The sequence below is a fragment of the Cylas formicarius genome, unplaced genomic scaffold (genome assembly GCF_029955315.1).
Source record: "Cylas formicarius isolate icCylForm1 unplaced genomic scaffold, icCylForm1.1 PGA_scaffold_8__14_contigs__length_24414737, whole genome shotgun sequence".
Taxonomy (NCBI): domain Eukaryota; kingdom Metazoa; phylum Arthropoda; class Insecta; order Coleoptera; family Brentidae; genus Cylas; species Cylas formicarius.
In genome coordinates this window covers 6897959-6918290 of record NW_026844361.1, presented here as the reverse complement: position 1 = coordinate 6918290, position 20332 = coordinate 6897959, and the positions used below count along the sequence as shown (strand labels likewise).

The 20332-nt window shown below is 35.7% G+C and overlaps 1 protein-coding gene across 2 annotated transcripts; it reads left to right on the top strand.

The window, feature by feature from the left end:
- The first annotated feature begins 3626 nt into the window (after nt 1-3626).
- On the top strand, nt 3627-16739 carry LOC132706219 (uncharacterized). Of its 2 annotated transcripts, none has more exons than XM_060677420.1 (7): nt 3627-3746; nt 5308-5517; nt 5577-5773; nt 12221-12358; nt 14040-14149; nt 15872-15945; nt 16523-16739. In XM_060677420.1, the coding sequence occupies exons 2-7, from the start codon at nt 5430-5432 to the stop codon at nt 16603-16605; spliced, it is 690 nt and encodes a 229-aa protein (XP_060533403.1). In that variant the 5' UTR covers nt 3627-3746; nt 5308-5429; the 3' UTR covers nt 16606-16739. The 2 variants fall into 2 exon arrangements, with proteins under 2 accessions (XP_060533403.1, XP_060533404.1); XM_060677421.1 differs by having other exon boundaries at nt 3634-3746; nt 5601-5773.
- Nucleotides 16740-20332: the final 3593 nt, after the last annotated feature.

Sequence of the window (20332 nt, the reverse complement as noted above, 5' to 3'; positions counted from 1 at the left end):
TAAGTTCCTCATCATTAGTGAAAACTTGATACACAGTGTGTTTGCTGCTATAGTTTATATTTTTTGGCATCACATTCTCTTTATACTTCTTTACTCTATAGTACAAAGTGGTTGGTTTTATATTATATATAGCAGCAGCGGTCCTCAGTTTCATGCTATCATTGACAAAACACAATACAGCTCTTTCGGCGTCTTCTTGTTTGACATCATTTTCTTTTTTATTTTTGTAATTTCTTACCATTGTGATTCACAACTGTAAAAGAATATAAAATGAACTTATTTAATTATATTTATTTATTATTTTAAAAAATAAATAAACATCATTTGTTCAAATAGCGGGGGGCACTTTTGAACATTTTATTCATAACTGCCCCACTTTTTTTTTTCAAATCTGCCCCAATACCATCCTTCAGAAACAAAATTATATTGTTTATATAGTATTATATAATTATATTACGTTTTCAATAATCTGTTTAAAATTTAAAAAAAAAATGTTTGGTTTCGTTTCCGTAAAGCAACCGACAAATTTTATTGTTTGAAACTGACATTGACGTAAATTGGCAACTGACAGACGTGTAGTTCGGTGTTACAAGTATTAAAAACTGCCTCTGTTCTAAACTGCCCCCCTCACCCCTAATTATATTATAACAAACCCAAGAGATGCTGTTCATAACATGTAACAAAAAAAATGGACCACTAACCTTAGAATCATTTAGAAAACGATGCATTTAAAATCCTCTCTTACTGGAATTAGCACCGCTCATAGCACACATCCTCCAGGATTTAGGTTTTTAAAAGTCGGTTAAAACAAGTCTCGAAATAAACGCAACCACGGCAACCATCAACTGTTTCCTAGTCAAAGTTCCATTAAATCATGCAAAAGTAGAACATACAGAATAATAAAGTCAGTTTTGGGTAGGTGGACAGAATGGTGTCAAGCTAAATTCTCTAGAGCACCTCTATTGTGTGGGGGATGAACTTAATGTGCAAAGAAAGGAGCAATAAAATAAAATAGGTGATATTTTGGTTTCAAACCAAATCTTGAAGTGAAACAATTTAAAACAATATTTGTAATCAACATTTTGTGTTTAGGCTGTAAAAAGATCACTTTACTCTTTTGAAATTTTTTTAATTTTTGTATTTTTTTCTCGCCCGGTACAAAAAAAACAAACGTCAGGCTTTGGGAACCTTTTTAAAAGCAAACAATCACTTTGATAAAAATGACTTTTTTCCGTATCCTTCACTTTCTCCCTATTTTCCCTCTTGTCTATTCCACCATATTGTATACCCTGCCCAGGTATTGCTATTATATCCCTATTTATTCACTATACCCGTACCATATATCCTTTTTGGGGAGATAATGATCCTAATCCTAATCTATTTTTCCCCAAATGCATGTTGACTGGAACTCCTCAAAAAAATTTTTATAGTTGCTTGATAAGTTCCTGTATTATCAGTATAGACAGTCTAGTAGCTATATGTTAGTAAAGTGTATTTTAAGCAATAATTTTGGTTCCAAAGACAACTTGATCAACAACGTTAACCTAAAACGCCAATTGGAATAAAGACTAAAAAACGCCAACGTTAGAATGGTTTTAAAATTCTCTATTTAATAGAGATAAAAGTTTATAAGGTTTCCACAAATGAATTGAGTTTGTTATAAGGTTCAAGCAAAAAGAATTTCGCGGGTCTGGGGGTGAGAATTGCAGTTTGTACCGCCGTAAATCGCAATAATAAAACGACACGATCGGCCACACGACACCGACATAATCTACGGGTCGCAATTGCGGATAAAACAGAATAAATAGCTCCGTTTCCCGCGACTTTTGGAACATTCGTTCCGACGTTTTCGTTCTGGTAGCGCTAAAAATACGTCGCCCTCTCTCATCCACCCCCCCGCCACCCCCGGCCGATCGTCGTCGGTAACGACTGCCGTCGTGGCACACCCCTGGGGCGCACCCTGAACGCTTCCGCGGACCGCACCTTCCATTAACTAATGCCCGGGGCTTGGCCCTTCGACGAGGATGCTATACTCATGGTCGCCGCGGGTGACAGGGGGATCGGGGATCGGAGGACGTCGGTCACGGAACGTTGGGGTCCCGTCCGGACACCTAAAACGTTGCAACGTATCCACGGCATGGTTTCGGAATATGGAAAATGCCGCGTCACCCCCTAGGGGCGCGGGTATTCATTCCAGGTCATCCTGATGAGGATTTGGAAACTCCGGGATATTAACTTTCACCAAAAAATGTGCATGTGTTGCCGCGAGTTGCCAGGCGCTACCAGATTATGGGGCCAACATCGTAGAGTTATCCAAACAATATACCGTTCTTACGACATAATCCGATATGTAACTTTTGTAAAATTATTATTAAGGAAATAAATGGATTTGTAATTTCACAATGACGGTCCAGATCTGTACTTCTTTAGTTTGTGCATACAAGAACTTGTCTCTTATTGATGGTTTTGGTAATAAAAACCAATTGTTCGTACGAACGCACGCAAAGTCTCTTGGGAATAGTCAATGTTCAATACATTACGCAACTCTTCATGAACAGTTTTAATTGTTAAAACAGTATTCTTCTGATACGCATCATATTTCAACCGTCTCAATATTCCGGCATGGTCCATGTCAAGTAGGCGTTTTGGGACCCCACGATCTTTCCGCGTTTTCCTTTCTTGGACGCCATTCACAACTATGTTACGTTCTGTGGCATACGATGTTTTAGTCATCTCAGACGACAATTTTATGGCTTCCCCAGATGTCGATCCGAGTTTTTGATCCATTTAAATCTGACGAATGTTCATCATCAACAATTATTACGAGATCGACAACAATCTCAACTTCTTCGAAATAAATTGTAGTAAAATGTATATGGTACCTCAGTAAAAATAGCACACTGATCTTGAAAGATAATTGAATAGCAGTAACTTGGTCATTACTAATTACAATCACAAGACGGAATAGAAATAACTAACTAATAACTAAAGCCTAGACTGCTAAAAAATACTATTTCATAAAACTGGCTGCTCAAGTAGGGACTGTATTAGGAATATTTATAAAAAGCACGCTAACATGAATTAATAGTTTAAAAAAGAAAATTTCCCTACTCTTGAAATACAATCCGCATGGCACAGTTCTTGTCGGTTAACATCTTAAATATGACCCTGGCTCCGCTTTACAACAGGTGGGTCTTAAATTCATGCCTAAGTCAAAACCATAAAATATTGTAAAAACGGTATATTGTCTGGAGAACTCTCCCACCCTCTATAACCCTAGATGTTATGCTTTTTTCTACTCCCTTCTTTAAAATAGCTAATTATTTACCGATCTGGAGTGAGAAAATTATCATTCTACCGCGTTAGTTTCTTTTCCCACAGATTCGAGTCACTTCGGACGTAATATTACAGCACGGGTTTGACGTTTGTCAATTCTGACTTCCATGTCAGTGTATTCGTGTTGTTTTTCAAAAATGTACTCAAAAACTGACGGTAGTAGAAAATCGTACATTATGCAACAAGTGTGGTAAACGGTATTTGAGTCACAAGTTTATTTGACACGAGCGGACCCAGTGGTTAATAAGTGAGTGACTTAAACAGTTTTTCACGTCAATTCTCTCGAAAACATCCGATTGCTCCCACACCTGTGCGATAATATCCCGGAAATGTCCGAAGTGGCTCGGATCCATGTTACAAGAAACTGACGAAAGTGACTCTTCCGGCACCCTAAATCGGCGTATAATTAGGTATTTTGCAGAAGGGAGTAGAAAAAATCATTTTTTAATCCATTCTATTCCATTTATTCATGAAAATGTGAGTGAGACGGTACAACTTTTATAGGAGTTTTGACTATAATTTTTCCTCTACAACTCAATTCGCCTTCAGAATTCGGGGCCAAGTCAAAAAATTATAGGGCTCTGCTTTATTCTTTAAATGGAACACACCGTATATATTGCCTTCGATATGGGTATCTAATAAGCACAACCTTATAATGATAATAGAGATTTTCATAGCCATAATGCGTTATTCGCCTTTGGAAATATCATTCCGAACATGCTTCAGAATTACTCTGTAGAGAACATGTGTACCATATCATACTTTTCATAATTTGAGAAGTATCAATCAAACGATAATACCGAAAGAACGAAAGTAAACTGCTTTAAGTCGATCCAAAAATCGCTGATAATATTTGGTATTTGTCTGTTTGTTGTGATTTGCATAGCCTATTATTAAATTATGCATTTAATTTTCAAAAATTGTAGTTTATTTGTTGTCCATGTTTCTGAGGAAAAGAGCATATTATTATATATTTTTGAAAATGTAAACAAAAACAAATTTTATAGTCTATAAATATACAGGGCGTACCAATAAAATGAATTAGGGTCCTATAACTTTTTGAACCTAGCCCTGCATACTAATTCCGAAGCCGAAATTGACTTCTACGGGAAAAGTCATATAAGATACAGTTTTCACATTTTTGATAAGTTATCTGATAGTTGAGATCAGAGAGGTGCCTGAAAATGCCATATTTTCGTTTTAGCTCTGCATCTTAAAAAATAAAAGTACTATAAAAAAGTAGTCTGTCGCTAAAACCGCACCTTGTACTTAGTGCATTAAAATTCCCTGTACTTTTATTATAACTTTTAACTACTCCAGTAGAATAAGGTTTTCCCCCTAAACTACTCGTAATTTTTTGTGTTACTGTCTCCACTCGTTTAAAGACAGAATTTTATAATGAAATCAATGCCAAGTGGCTTAAGCATTCGTTATAGGCACTCTATAGTCCTTTACGTACTTAATGGGGTTTGATTAACCTAATCTGTCTGAAATAGACGTTAATTTCATTGCTACCCTAGCGACTTGACCAACCTTTTTAAGTAGAAAGGTTGGTAAATCGTTTTTTTGTTAAATATCGATGTCGAAGTACAGAACTGAAAAAAAGTTTTAATAAATTAAACAAGTTCTATGTGCAGCCTGGTATGACTTTTTAAGGAATAATAGACATAAATAGAAAATAAAATTAAAATTTTGATTTGTTGTTGTTGAAAACTAAGCACCTTAGCACCTAAGCCAAAATGAACTCTCTGAACTCTAAGAAACAGTGAATAAGATTGTGTTTAGTAGCAGCAAGCGTTTGTGGGTAAACCATTCCGCCAGCGATCAAATTTGTTCCTTAGCGATCCCAAGAACGCCTTGAGAATTGCCTCGGTATTGCTCCCAACCCAAACTTAATTCCCCAATTAACGAAATCGTTCAAACAAAACGTCGAAGAAATAACCAGATAATTGGCTTTTTTTTATTATATAGCAGCAAATTATAGAAGATTGTCTAGGCGTAGGACGCTCGCAGAATAAGAGGCAAGACGTCGTCCGTATAAAAGCTGTTTCGCACTTGCAAGTCGGTTAGAAAAGTATGTTCAGTTCGGGTGTATGATGTCGTTAATGTTATCCGACATGATGGGAGAGAATGACGACGACAACAGCGAGCTGAGCGAACACGCCCGTTTTCTTACCAAAGGTGAGCAATAGGTTGAGGTTACGCTCCAGGTGGCAGGTTAGGGAACCACTCCCGCGCAGCTAATAACCTGGTGGCTGTTGCAGGAGCGTTCCTGCTGACGCCGTCGCATGATCTCAGCCTCGACAAGGCCGCGAACATCTGCGACAAGCTCAATTTCAGGGGCAGTTTCAGTCTCACCAAAACTGCCACCGGAATCCTGTTCAAATTCTCAGAGCCGGACGACTTTCAACAGGTGTTTAGGAAAGGCTTCCACAAGGTCAGTCTAACATGTGCATCAAAAACATACGTTTTTCTTTGTGGAAACTTTATAAACTTTTATCTCTATTAAATAGAGAATTTTAAAACCATTCCAACGTTGGCGTTTTTTAGTTTTTATTCCAATTGGCGTTTTAGGTTAACGTTGTTGGTCAAGTTGTCTTTGGAACCAAGATTATTGCTTAAAATACACTTTACTAACATATAGCTGCTAGACTGTCTATACCGATAATACAGGAACTTATCAAGCAACTATAAAATTTTTTTTGAGGAGTTCCATTCAACATGCACATGCGGTAGATTTAAAATCTCGTGTTTAACCAATATTTCAACATGCTCGCTGAGAGATCGTCGATATGTTTGGATGCCACATTTTTACGGCAGTATTTTCATAAATATTCCTAGATCTCGTTAAATCTTCTGAGAAAACGAGTTAATTCTGTGGAAAACGCGGTTTAGAAAGAAAATGGCGCACAGTGCAGGTTAGTGGGTAAGAGGTAAAGGCATGCAAGCAAATTCATTATCTTCTTTACTCCTGCGGTGTATCATTTTTGCCGTAGTGATTCTAATAAACATATGGTTGCTAGATTAGTGACCATGGTAATTTATTTAATTTTATAAAAGATTTTCAAAATTCTACCGTTATAATAAATGCAACTATTGGATCTTTTCAAGAGTGGATAGTTTGCCTTTCTTAGAGATCGGACATCAATATTATTACAGCAGCCTGAAGTTCATTTCTTGTAGCAATCGTTTCCTGGCATACCTTGTCTTTTGCGGCTCCCAACAAAAAAAAAGTCTGGTTGTTATAAAACACGAACGTTCACAAAATATTTCATTTAGGTAATTTTTAACTAGTTGAAAATCATGGGGTGTAAATTTTGACGAGTGTGTAACATATCTTCAGAATCGTTTTAAAGAAAATAAAGTTAACGGACACCTATTAAACTACCTTCGAAAATAACATCACACCATACATTAATCCCAAAATTGATGGGTGGGTCTTCTTTGTCCGTTATGATGAGGGGGGTTTGGCAGCCATAAATGTTTATTATGGAGATTAAACGTATGACAGTTGGTAAATATTGTTTCCTCTGCCCATAAAATCTTAAGTGGAAAAACATGATAGAGGAATTTGTTTTTAATACTGGCACTACATTTATCTGAGAGGTGCCAGCTTTTTCTTCAATTTCTCTTGTGGAAATTCTGGGATTTTTATCTGATTTGAGGGGATAGATTCATAATTATAATGACCGAGCACATACTGCAAGTAGCTTTAACCGGATATTCAAAATGCAACAATTACAAAAAGCAAGAGAGATAGATAGGGAGTGCATTATGTTTTTTAATTAAAGGATGAACCTAACTCATTGCTGTTGTAACAGCATTTCTATTTAATAATAATAATAATATTAGTAAATAGCCCTTATGATAACAAAAAAAAACAATACAAAATATTTATATTTTTCAAACAGATAGCTTTAAATTGCTAGTCCACTGAACCGCTAAAAAAGCTATTTATATAATTAATAAATAGCGCACTATTTATTCAAATAAAAAATGGATGAACAACAAATAAAATAAAAAATACCTGCAAAATCGGAAGAACAACATAACTCTACTACACACTACAGAAAATTCAATTGAAGATAAATAATTTGATAACTCAGTATAATCCCTTACTAATAACATAATTATTAACACATTATTAGGAAAACTGTATTCGTAACAAATGATTTTTGTACCTTCTTTTAAATGGATATAAATTTAAGTTACTGAATTCCTGTGACAAAGAATTATAAACACGAATTGCGTTGAATGTGAAAGATCTACGAATCAAGGCATTCTGATGATGTGGCATCGTTAGTCTGTGCCAGTATCACGGAATGGATAGTACTGCTAGGACTAAGCCGCTCTCTCAGCAAAGTGGGTGAATCGAGGTTATGGATAATTTTCATAACGAATATGTTGAAATGAAGAGCTCTCTTTGTTCCATTTTAAGCCAATTAAATTGACGTTGTGCAGCAGATACATGGTCATATTTTCGAAGACCCATAATAAAACGAACACAAGTATTTTGCAACCTTTGAATGCGGCACACTCGTTATCAATTAAAAACCATACACTACATCACAGTAGTTAAAATGTGAGAGAACAAGTGACATAATTGTTCCCTTAGTCTAAAATACAAAGTATGCCTGTTACTTTATAAGATTTTTAGTGAGAAATATACCTTTTGAAAGATATTTTTTGCTGAATCGAGAACGGAAAGTTTAATATTATCTAACATTATATTACTATTTTGTTTAAGTAGCTTAACTTTATTTTTATTTCCAAATATCATTAAATGCGATTTTAATGGGTTTAGCTTTAAATTATGGGCACGAGAAAGTTCACTATTCCTGTAAAACAGCAATACAATTGAGTATCGTCGGCATATGCCTGAAATTTGCAAAAATTTAAAGATTTTAAAATGTCAGTAGTGTAAATAAAAAAAAATAGCGGCCCTTAAATGGAACCTTGCGGCACCCCAGAGAAAATTTCAATTTCTTTCGAATATCTGCTATTACAGTATATTTTCTGATATCGATTTGAAATATACGATTTAATCAGCTCGCGTGAATTAGAGGAAAAACCATAGAAATTCAGCCTGGAAATCAATAGGTCATGCTTCACCGTATCGAATGTCTTCCAAAGTCCAAAAGTATAAAGGCACTCAGTTTTTTGTCAGTGCCTCGGGAAATATCATCAACTCATCACACTTAGAAGAACATTCTCAGTACTTGACTTTCGTTTAAAACCGCACTGACACTCTGGTACTATTCTATTATCCATTATATAGGTCTACATTTGATTATAAAGAAGTTTTTCGTATATTTTTGATAGTGCCGGTAATACACTTATTATTCTTACGTCATTGAAACTTGTCGGGGCATTATTTTAAATAATGAATGAATAAATTAATATTATAAGAAAATAACATTTCATATATTTCTTTTCTATGTAGTATTGGTATTGGTATTGGTATTAAAGGGCGCCCTCGCAGGCGTCCAAGCACTTAGGCCACCAGATGGGCCTAAGTGCTATGTAGTAGTACTGTGAGACCACAGCGGAGAAGTAGATCTAGTTTGTTATCCATTCACCAACACTATTCGCAAAAGGAAAGAATTTTATTTTAGCAGCATGAAAAAAAATGAAGAAAAAATCATGATACAGAAATTAAATTAAGAAAAATTATACTATTCATCGTCGTTGTTTAGTTTCCTAAATATTTTTTACGGGAGGCAAATTAATTGTCAAACTAAGTTCCTTTATGTACAATATATCTCTGAAGATAGCTTAAAGTTTTTGGAGAAAACTGAATAATTTTGAATTTACATTTTGAATGTCGTGCTCGGTGTTGCTACAAATCCTTCCACTTTCGCCCAATTAAGTTCTAGTATTTGACTACATTATGTTTTTCTTGCATACGTTGAAAGAAAAAACTTCCCTTCCTATAGGAGATAGGCAACACAGTGTTTCTGTAAAACGAGCATTTAAAAAAAATCGCTCTATTTTATTTGTTGTATAAAGTTTAGTGTTTCTAGAAAAACATTTCCAAAGCTGCTTTATACGCAGAATTTACTGATTTCGGTATAACATTTTAATAATAATAATAATATGCATGGCGATGAACCCACTGTCAACCCTTCTGAATGACTCCGCCACTGGATATAAAATCAACAATAGAGAAAGACAAAAGCTATCCCATTTGCTATATATGGACGATCTGAAGTTCTGCAGTGAGAGCCGAACGGGACTCCAAGAGCTGATTGAAACAGTGAGGACTTTCACATGTCTTTAGGGCTGGACAAATATGCCATTATCAAGATTAACAGATGGGGTGTTGCAGATGCTCAATTTCTCAATGCTACGCTCTACAGCAGCAATAGCTTCTTCTGTACGCACCGTACGGCATCTCTGAGGATGCGAGTTATTAATAAGAGTAAACGTGGTGCGAAAACGTTCCATGGTTAATCGAACTAACTGCTCTGATGGACGATTTTGTCGACGATAAAATGGACGTAGTGCGCGATACGTATTCCGCACAGAACCATTATTTTCGAAATAAAATTGCACTATTTGCAAGAGTTGTTCAGGTGTGAGTCTATTCATGATCAAATGCCAAATCAAACTTAGAATAAATCACTGGACAGCTGTTAATTCGTTCGCCATCTTGAACAGTAATGCCAACTTAAAGTTCTTTATATCGAAAAAAAACACCCTTTATTTTTAAATTCTTTAATTTTAATAATTATAATTTCGGCGGAAATAGAAAATTGTAAAAATGTTTAGGCGACTACGAAAACATAGCTTTTCATTTTATTACGTCGAGAACACGTTTATTTGCATGCTGAACTTGCGACTTTCTTTCCTCGAAACCTCAAAACATCCGCCACGTCCGTACGCCACAGGTTCTGATAAATCTTTAGTTTTTATTTGGCGAATATGACAGCGTTTCGAGGAAAACAATGCTTTCGGGATGGAAGCCCACAACCTCGGACCCCTATATAAACTATTTTCGACCCAGTGCGCGCACAATAGGCAAAACTTTCGGCGCGTACACGCCGGAAACTTTACCGACAATAAGTCCGAATAATTTCGGGCGAAACTTGGCGCCGAAAGTCTGAAAATTTAAACAATATCCCCGAAAGAACCGGGCCCCCTTGCCGCAGATGCTTTACCGAAAGTTCGGAACGAGACCACCGTTTGCGAATAAATAGCGCGGATTTTATGGTTCTGTTAATTCAAATCATTACGTTTTAGAATGCTCTTGGCAGTTCGTTCCAATTGCAGAATAAATTTTATTATGCTCTCTGCATTTTCCTGCTATTGTTTGGTGACGTTGCTCGTGAAAAATAAACAAATTCATCAAAATGTTATTTATTTATAATTATTTAAATTCATCTATTTTCACAATAGAGCTCTTATTACTAATTCCATTAACTGTCAGATTTACTAAATGTTAACAATACAAACCTGAAAAAAAGTAACTTTAGAAAAAGGGCAGTACAGGCGCTAAAAATTAAGTACATATATATGAAAAAAAAATACCGAGAAAAAAAAATCTAATAAAATGCGACTCTTTGAATCAGACTATAGAAAAAGTCACCTAGGTAACCTAGTGACGTGTAAAATGAGTAAAAGATGTCAACAAATGGTGATGTGCAATTGAAGCCAATTGTTCCAGCATAGCTAACGTAATTGGAGTGTGAATTTTTGCGAAAATAGGAATTTCCGTAGAAGTAGTTCTTTTGTTTATAGAAGCGCATACTTGTGAAAATGGATTTGTTTATGACTTTTACGTAATACGTGTAGTAAAATAATTAGCAGTTATGATGTGGTGGTTTTGTCTGTTAAAGATCAATAAAAAAAGTTATATTTAGATTATTTAATTAAGTAATCGAGTTTTAACAATGTGATAAATCATACTATAATTATTAAAAAAACAATATGAAATATAAAATAATATTTAATATTAGTTTTGACTAAACATTGAGATGTCATTGAACTTGAACCAAAAAATGACCAACTTTAGAGGATGGGTTTCGTAAATATTTTTGGTTTATAATTTCAAACACTGAGGATATTAAAATTTCGGCAAAATTATTGAGACCTCCTATATTGTTATGAGTCATAAGTATCTATTTTTGCATTAAGATCTCTACCCGTTAGATGATTTTGATATACACGATTTTTCTTGAAAATTTTACTTCGAATTACGAAATACTTGCAATAAGACTGATTAAGAAATATTCAGTTATTTATTTATTTATTTATATATATATATATATATATATATATATATATATATATATATATATATATATATATATATATATATATATATATATATATATATATATATATATATATATATATTTAAGCTTTTTTATTTTTATTTAAGCTCCAACTGAGCAGAGTTAAAAACTGAAACGATTTTAAATGATTCTAAAACATTTTGAAAGCGTTAGACTTATAAAGAACCCTTTACAGTCATATCAAAGCCTCCGACTACGTTGGATCTTAAAACAATAATTTAAAAAAATTAAAATTAAAAAAATAAGTACAAATTTTAACACTTATTTCCAAAAACCGTTTGAGCTTTCTTCTGCGATCATTTCGTAAACAAAGAGATGAAATGTTCACAACAAATTGCAAATAACAGCACTATAGCATTTTATATTTTAACCAGCTTATTGTGAATTTTACAACCATGAAAATAAGACCACAATATTTAGAAAAATATCAAAATGCAGAAACATTCAAAATGGTATGAGGCATGATAGTTATAACCGTCATTCAGAGCGCCACAAGCGGTTGTAGTGAAAACCACTAATTTTTTTTCTCCAATTTAACATTGAAAGACAAGTTTTCTATAAATGCTGATCAGTGAACTGCGTTCCAGGTGACGGGTGGTCGATTGTACAGAAAGGTAGCAATACCTTGCCGTCCGCAGAAGACTTTTTCACTTCTGGTACACGAAGTGCCCATAGATCTGCCCGAAGACGACATCAGGGCGAGCCTCTATCGCTTCAGTTCAGTGGTAAGTTGAACGGGTAAATAAAACTTCGAGAAGCGACAAACGTTTAATCCGATTTCTTGGGCAATTTGACTATACGGCGACGGAGCGTTTGTTAAATATTTTCCAATTGCCTTTTTGAATTCAGCGGGATTGGAGATTGAAGTAGTTCGCAAGAGCAGTAGGACGTTTTAAATTTAATTTGAACGCTTAAGGTAAAAGGTTTTTAGAGGGCCTGTCTGAGAGTTGTTTCATTGGAGGAAGTTTAATTATCGACGAAAGCATATAATTTATTTTGGTCGCTTTATTTATATAGTTATTGAATGTTATATAAAACTCAAGCAACAGCCGGAAGAGGAAGCTTTATAGAAAAGCCTCTACTTAAGTGAAAATGAATGAGAAATTTAAACGAAGCAAAAATGTACAGAAACTGATGCACTTGTCAGTACTAACGTGATATTTTGAAAAGGAGCTTAATCTATTGAAGTTTTGAACTTTTAGTTTAGCAGAAGACACGACAATGTAGTAAAAGCTGATAGGGATAGTTAATCCTGTCTTTTAAATTGCACAAAATTGAAACCCAAGGGCATAATTAAACCTGAAATATCTACTTAACATTAGAATTTTATTACCTAAACCGTTTTTCCTTTGACAGACAAGTCATATATATTCAAACATTTTTTTCTGCAGCCAAAGGTGTTTTGTCTTCTGGTCTATCTGTATGGTCTATCAACATGTTTCTTTTCTCCCTTTAATGTATAATCATTACATACAACAGAAATTGCTTACCTAAGGCTACAAGCAATATAATGCTTTTTTGCCCAATGTATAGAATGCGGTATGTTGTGAACTCTGTAAATATATTGTTTCAACATGTTTTTTTTTATTTCACGAAGCCAAAACACAACCCTTGGGACCTTAAAAGCCACTGATTCGTTGAGCAAAATTAAATTTATTATGAAAGATACTTTTGATTTTGCGCAACGAGGCAATGAATGTCAAGCCCCGCAGAGTTATATAAATAAATGAGTTTGGTCTAAAACTAGCTTTGCGTCAACAATAAATTCAGGGACAATTTATTTGACCCATAGTATTTGCAAGTTATGTCCTATTGCTTTAAAAGAAATAAAAAAGTTCCAACCTGAAGTACGGCTCCGTATAAATAGAAAGTGGAACCAACTTCGTATTTATTTATAACACGTTTACACCACACTAATAAATATTTATTAACTGATATTTTCGGATACTTTTTCCGGTGTAGTTGGTTAACATAATTCAATTTTTGGTATATGGTGAAAAACTAGTTATATGGACGCGTGTATTGGTTTATAACATATGCTAATATATGACAACATAACCCTGCTTTTTCGTTTATTTGAATTAATTAATAAAGAAATTATGAGTGTAAACTAAATCGACACTACAGCGAGACTTTGTATTCACTTGAGACCGAGCTCTTTGTGTAAATCTACTTCGCCATTCGGATCAGGCGCCCGGCTAAGTTTATTTACGATTTTATAGCACTGGCAACGGTAAATTTCGATTGGATATGCAAAAACACTCGACTCTGGCACGTGCCCACGAATAATACAGACGTTCCTCTTTATCGGCTGTGATTTTCTGATTTCGCACGTACGTGGAATACGCGTCGCCCGAGCCGCAGTCGATACACCGCTCGAGCTTTGAAGCCGTCATCTTCTTTTAGGTGGAGGTCACGCGACTCCAATCTCGGCTGGACCAAGCTCCCGGAGCACCCAATCTCATCCGGATAACCGTAGCCTCTTTGGACGAATACAACACTCTTCTTCAGCAAGGGTTTGTGAGATAATAAAAAAGAAAACTTAAACATAGCGACTTTCGCTTAAAATTAAAAAATTACAGCGACTTTTTAATATCATTGCGATTTTGGAATAACCTTTTCAAAATCTTAGCGATTTTCGCCTACTCATTCAAAACCGCAGCGACAATTGGTTAATGTTTTAAAACTACACTTAATTTCGTTTTACTAATTCTCTAAAAAATTCTGGCTTAACACTTCAAAACCATAGCTTTAATTTAACATTGCAAAATAATGGCGACTTTCACGTAACCTTTTCAATATCATGTCGATTTTAGCATCTTTTTCAAAATCTTGGCGATTTTCATCAGCTCTTTTAAGGCCATAGCGACATTCACTTAGCACTGGAAAATAATAGTGACTTTCGCCTCACCTTTTCAATATCATTGGGATTTTGGCCTAAACTCTTTAAAATCTTGGCGATTTTCACCCACTGTTTGAAAACCGACCCTCTCTTAACATTTCAAAATTGCAAGGAACTTCATTTTACTTATCCTTTCAAAAATTATAGCAATCCTCGCTTTATACTTGAAAATCATAGCGACTTTCGCTTAACATTGCAAAATCATAGCAGATTTCGCCTCACGTTTGCAATATGATGGAGATTTTCGCCTAACCTCTTCAAAATCTTGGCGATTTTCACCCACTCTTTCAACACCGACCTTCGCTTAACATTTTAAAACAACCGTGAACTTCCTTTCACTCATCCTTTCAAAAATTATAACAATTCTCGCTTAACACTTCAAAACCATAGCGACTTTTGCTTAACACTTTCGCCTCACCTTTTCAATATGATGGCGATTTTGGCCTAACCTCTTCAAAATCTCGGCGATTTTCACCCACTGTTTCAAAACCGACCCTCTCTTAACATTTCAAAATCACAATGAACTTCGTTTTACTAATACTTTCAAAAATTATAACAATTCTCACTTATTACATTAAAACCATAGCGACTTTCGCTTAAAATTGCAAAATCATAGCCATTTTCGCCTCAATTTTTCGATATGATGGTGACTTTCGCCTAACCTCTTCAAAATCTTGGCGATCAACACTGACCTTCGCTTAAAATTTTAAAACAACCGTGAACTTCCTTTCAATTGTTGCTTAATACTTCAAAATCATAGCGACTTTCGCTTAAAATTGCAAAATTATAGCCACTTTCGCCTCAAAACCTTGGCAATTGTGAACTTCGTTTTACTTATCCTTTCAAAAATCATAACAATTCTCTCTTAACACTTCAAAAACATAGCGACTTTCGCTTTATACTTTCAAAAGCTATATAATCGAAAAAAAATTACCATAACATTATACTTCCTTTTCTACTTCACAGAAACTTGGTACATGGTCTGCAATTACTACCGTATTGAACACTTATTTTGTTGATCTATTCGTTTTTGCTTGACGTCATTCTATTTAAGCCTCTCAGAAATAACATGTAATATAAAGTCGTACCACATCCCCCTCCATTATTTTAACTTCTTGAAAATCTACCCCTCCCAGATTTTCCTTCGAAATATCGAAACAAACACACTCACTCACGAAATAAAAAGTGTTATCCCACTTCTGACTGGTACTAAAAATTAAATATAAAAATATTCACAAATAAATTCGTACAGGTCGATTGTCTCTAGTCAAAACTATTTCTTTCTTAAATCTGAATTGTGGTCGTACTAACGCGAACAACGTTCTAAATATTCCAGGTTAGATTTTTATGGGGCCACTTACTTCCCCACGGAACCGTTGAAGAAGGACATGCTTAAGGGTAGCAAAGAAGGTAAGGAAGCGAAGATATCGTTCATCGCTCTGAAAGGAGTTTGGCAATATTCTAATTCCTAAATGGTTCGGGGTAATAAAACGGCTCTGCAACTTATACCAGTGAAAAGTCACTATAGCTAATAATTTTGATTATATACTGAGTCATTCGAACACAGGCATGTTCGCATAGGTCGCATATTCGTTTTTGTACTTACATTAAACTTCATACAAAAAGCAAAAAAGGAACACCTCTTATTGTAGAAGTCGCAAAAAGCCGCTTTAAAATAATTATTAACTGTCATTTTACTTTCAAGTTTGTAGTGATTATTCGATTTGAAAAAACCTTTTAAGGCACTCTATTTTTTTGCATTAAATAAAGCACATTATTTATTTGAGAACACTTTTAAGCGATATACATACATTTTTACGTTTTGAGAAAAAAAAATTCTTGTAGATCATTTCTCATGTACAATTCGAGTATTAGATACAAATATAACTATTATGCTGTTGACAGTTGCCAAAGTCTTTCTGGATAACATCCTGCCACTGCTAACTCCAACCAACATATGAGGATGCACTCTTATTTTCGATTTTAGCGGTGTTGCCGGTGTTCGATTCGGCGGGGTTTTCCAGGATACCCCCACCACCAAGTCGTACTCTGAAACCCGCTCGTTCGTAGACGAAACGAGTCCCCGTCCAACCCTAACCGAGTTCACCCGTTTGCGATTGAATTTTTGAAAACTCCCCCTTCCCGATGTATTGTAATTGCACACCCCCAATCGTTTCGTTTCCACCTCCCAATAAAATAACAATACTGAGAAAACGCTGGGTTGTTTTATTTTATGGAACGGCGACGGATGCATCGGCTCTGACCGATTGTCTCCGTGACAAACTGGGGGTGTCTCATTTCCACTTCCATGATGCATGATGATGCCTCGGCGAGGTCCCAATTTTTATGATCGATGACGCGACGAACAAATAAAGCTATTTTAAATGCCGAAGACGGATGAGAAACATTATCTGCTTCCACGGAAAAATAATCGTAATGGTATCGTTAGGGGCTGAAACCCGATATTTGTATTATTATACGCGAGCCGTGTATGTCGGATAAGGTTGCCAATTTGCCGCAAATAACTGAAAGGGGTTGCGCTTTCAAGACTGGCCTGGATTACCTCCTGGCAAGTCACTAAACACACTTTTCGGAATTATTAACTTCTATTATAGCAGAAGGTCCTAATATGAGCCCCCTTTGGTGTATTTATCCGTAACTCGGAAAAATATGGGAAAATTTTGCATGCATATACCCTCAAGGGTATATTGTCGACCACTGATAGAGTATTTCTTGTTTGAAGGAAAAAGAAACTTCATCTTCAATCTAGGGCATGAATGAAAATACCTAATATGAAATGGAATGCAAAATGAAAACCATGTTCTGCTCCAGCATATTGCTTACGTGCCTACATGCTGCATATAAGACATTGAACCCATAATTCCCACTTTCTATCATCGTTGAAGTGGCCATCGCAGGACATTCATATCGGATTATCATCAAGAAATTCATCACCTTCCTCTAGGTAGAAGAATTGATTTCATGCAATGTATTCTTTGTCACATATGCATCGAATGCTGTAAGCTCCTGGTATCTCAAACGGAATTTTGTCTTTGAAGGATCGAAAATGTTGAGAGATTTTTGGACAAGCGGTAAATCTGTTGTTATATTTCTTAAGAACTTTTGATATGTAGTTAGTGATCTTTTGAATTAAGGGCAACAGTGGCAATTGTGGGATTGCTTTCGGAATCTTCGTGTTTGGAAGGTTGTGGAACGCTAAATATCTCCAATGTAGAAATTATTAGAGAGAAGAGCATATGAAAGTTGTTTTAATTCTAGGTTCAGTGACGCGGGCTCAGATAGTTGATAAACAATGCATTAAGGTGTCGGTATGTGTGCTAAGCTTTTCTGTAAACAGGATGACCGAATGTTAGGTTTGATTTTCTATTGATAAGAATATCTAAAAATGGAGATTATTATGTGTTTCACCTTCAATGGTAAATTGTATATTACTGTGTATAGAGTTTCCCAACAAACAATATCGAAGCAGGTACAGCGTAGAATGTGAGCCCGGTTTTAGTTAAACTCTGAAGAAGCCAACAGGATAATTGATGAAACGTTAGCAAGTTCGATTCAACAACAACCGACGACAATTCTGTATGGATATTTTCAATTCTACTTTGAGGAGGTGGTGATTTGTGATTTGGGAGATTTTCTTCTTCAAGTCTACGTATGTTTAACTCAGCGACATGAGGCAAAAGTAAAATCCCTACAGAAATTGTAATTAGCATTGGTCCAAATATGGGGTGCGAGGTGTTCAGATCCAGATATTACTTTCATTTCAAAACTAACCCAAACAGTGGGGTATCGAATTATCTTCTATGAAGAAGGGTCTCTTACAAATGATGCAAAGAGCATTACGTAATGTTGAATTATGTTTTCGAAATGTGACTCCCTCCCCCTTATCATCCTAATGGTTCCTTGGTTGAGATAATACAATGATAATCTCCTTCTCTATTGACCGCACCATAGTCTCTCACTACCATCTGGAGGTCCCATGTATAAATAAGAATATTAAGAAGTTCAGTGCGGCAAAAACTAAAAATATTAGCTTCACAATGACGTCATATCGCAGTGATAACAAAGTAACATAAAGGTGAAATATCAAATGATGCGCAAAAAATCTCTAACGATCCTACGTCATTGAATTTTATTTGTGCATGTTTCCACTAAGCAGAGTTCATTACAACAAAAAATCAGTGCGCTATACTGGCCGTTTATGGTGGTTCGTAACTATAATTTCTAATAATTAATATTATTTGGGGTTTCGAAACAATCTATGCTATAAAAAAGTACTAGGAAGTCTTGGGTCCGATCCTGTGTGCTACCGAAACCTCGACAACGCGTGACCAGAGAGCCCGCCTATCGATAAAGAACACGACCTTTCTATACTGGACGCAAGATGGCGCTGCCGACAAATGCAGGGAGGGAGTTTATATAAACCATTAGCTAAATCCATTTAATTTTTGTTCTTAATAGTTATTTCCTTTACCGGAATAAAAAATATTGTTTCGGATTAAATCTTTATAAATCGTAATAAAAATAAATAATAAAAATGTACAACGTTTCCTTAATCAACGAGAAGCAATGATGTTCTCATACCGCTTCTTGCCCAACAATTTCCACGGAAATCCCCTCCGAGAGGCTGTCGGATTCGCAGAGCCGAAGTTTATAACGCAATTTCCGCGAGATTGCCACTGGATCGAATTAAAACTCCTTATTTAATATTCCCGGAAAAATTACCAAAAGTGCAAAACCGGGAACGTTGCATATTTAACTACGCCGGGTCATCTTCATCCCGCTTCTGATTTTACGACGGTGCCGTCATGGCGTTTTCGTCGTCCGCTAACGATCTCTAATCGAACCTTTTAGCCCGACAAAGGCGCGTGAGTGACGCAACACGGATACTCCTTTTAACCAGTCACACACAATCGGCAATACCTTAAATAGACGGTTCATTTGTCTGGCGTTTCCGAAAAGCAAAATTGAGTCGTCGAACCCTCTACCCCACCGCGCCGCCTTCGTCCTTTATCCGAAACGAATTTAGACGCGTCCACGTCCACGAGTGTTCTGTAGAATTCTACTAACGACTATATTCGATATAGCAAATAGAAAAGTAAATTTGGAGCACTTGCTTCACTACTGAAGATTAAGTATATGGTCCACCGTCAGTTGAAATGAATAAAAATATGCTTTTCGTAAGGGTCTAGAAGGAAATACTCTGAAGATACGTAAGTTGCAAATTTCACGTATGGTGAGCTACACCTGTGCTAAATTATGACGTCGGTGAATCGAAGAGTGGCAAAATGTATTGGTTAGTTTTGGTTTAGTTTGGTTAGATGGCAAGGAGAACTAGAATGAGGCAGTACATTTTTACTTAGGGGATGCGTTGAAGTTTTAGGCAAACTATATTTTAGTATTGGAAGTGCTTGCTCTAATTGTCCGAAGCAATGACCAATGCACTACCTTTCTCCCCTCAACAAATTAGAACATCGTGTCTCTTGTCCTGTACTTGGAGTCATTTAAACGGGCTGTATTCCATACCCTTCTCTGGGAGTAAATTAGAGATTTTGAAGATCTTGCAATCACCTGTAGTAATTTTCTCTTCTTCATCACAAGTCAACATCAACATCATCAAAGCTAGCAAAACCTTTCAGTTGATATATTCAACCCCAAATTGGAAAGGTTTTCGAATACGGATATGTGTCCAATCTAAAACTCCAATTATTGCTGGGAAATTATAAACATTTTGCTAAAGCTGCTGAGATTGCTGTATTTCCTCATTGGAACTTCGAAC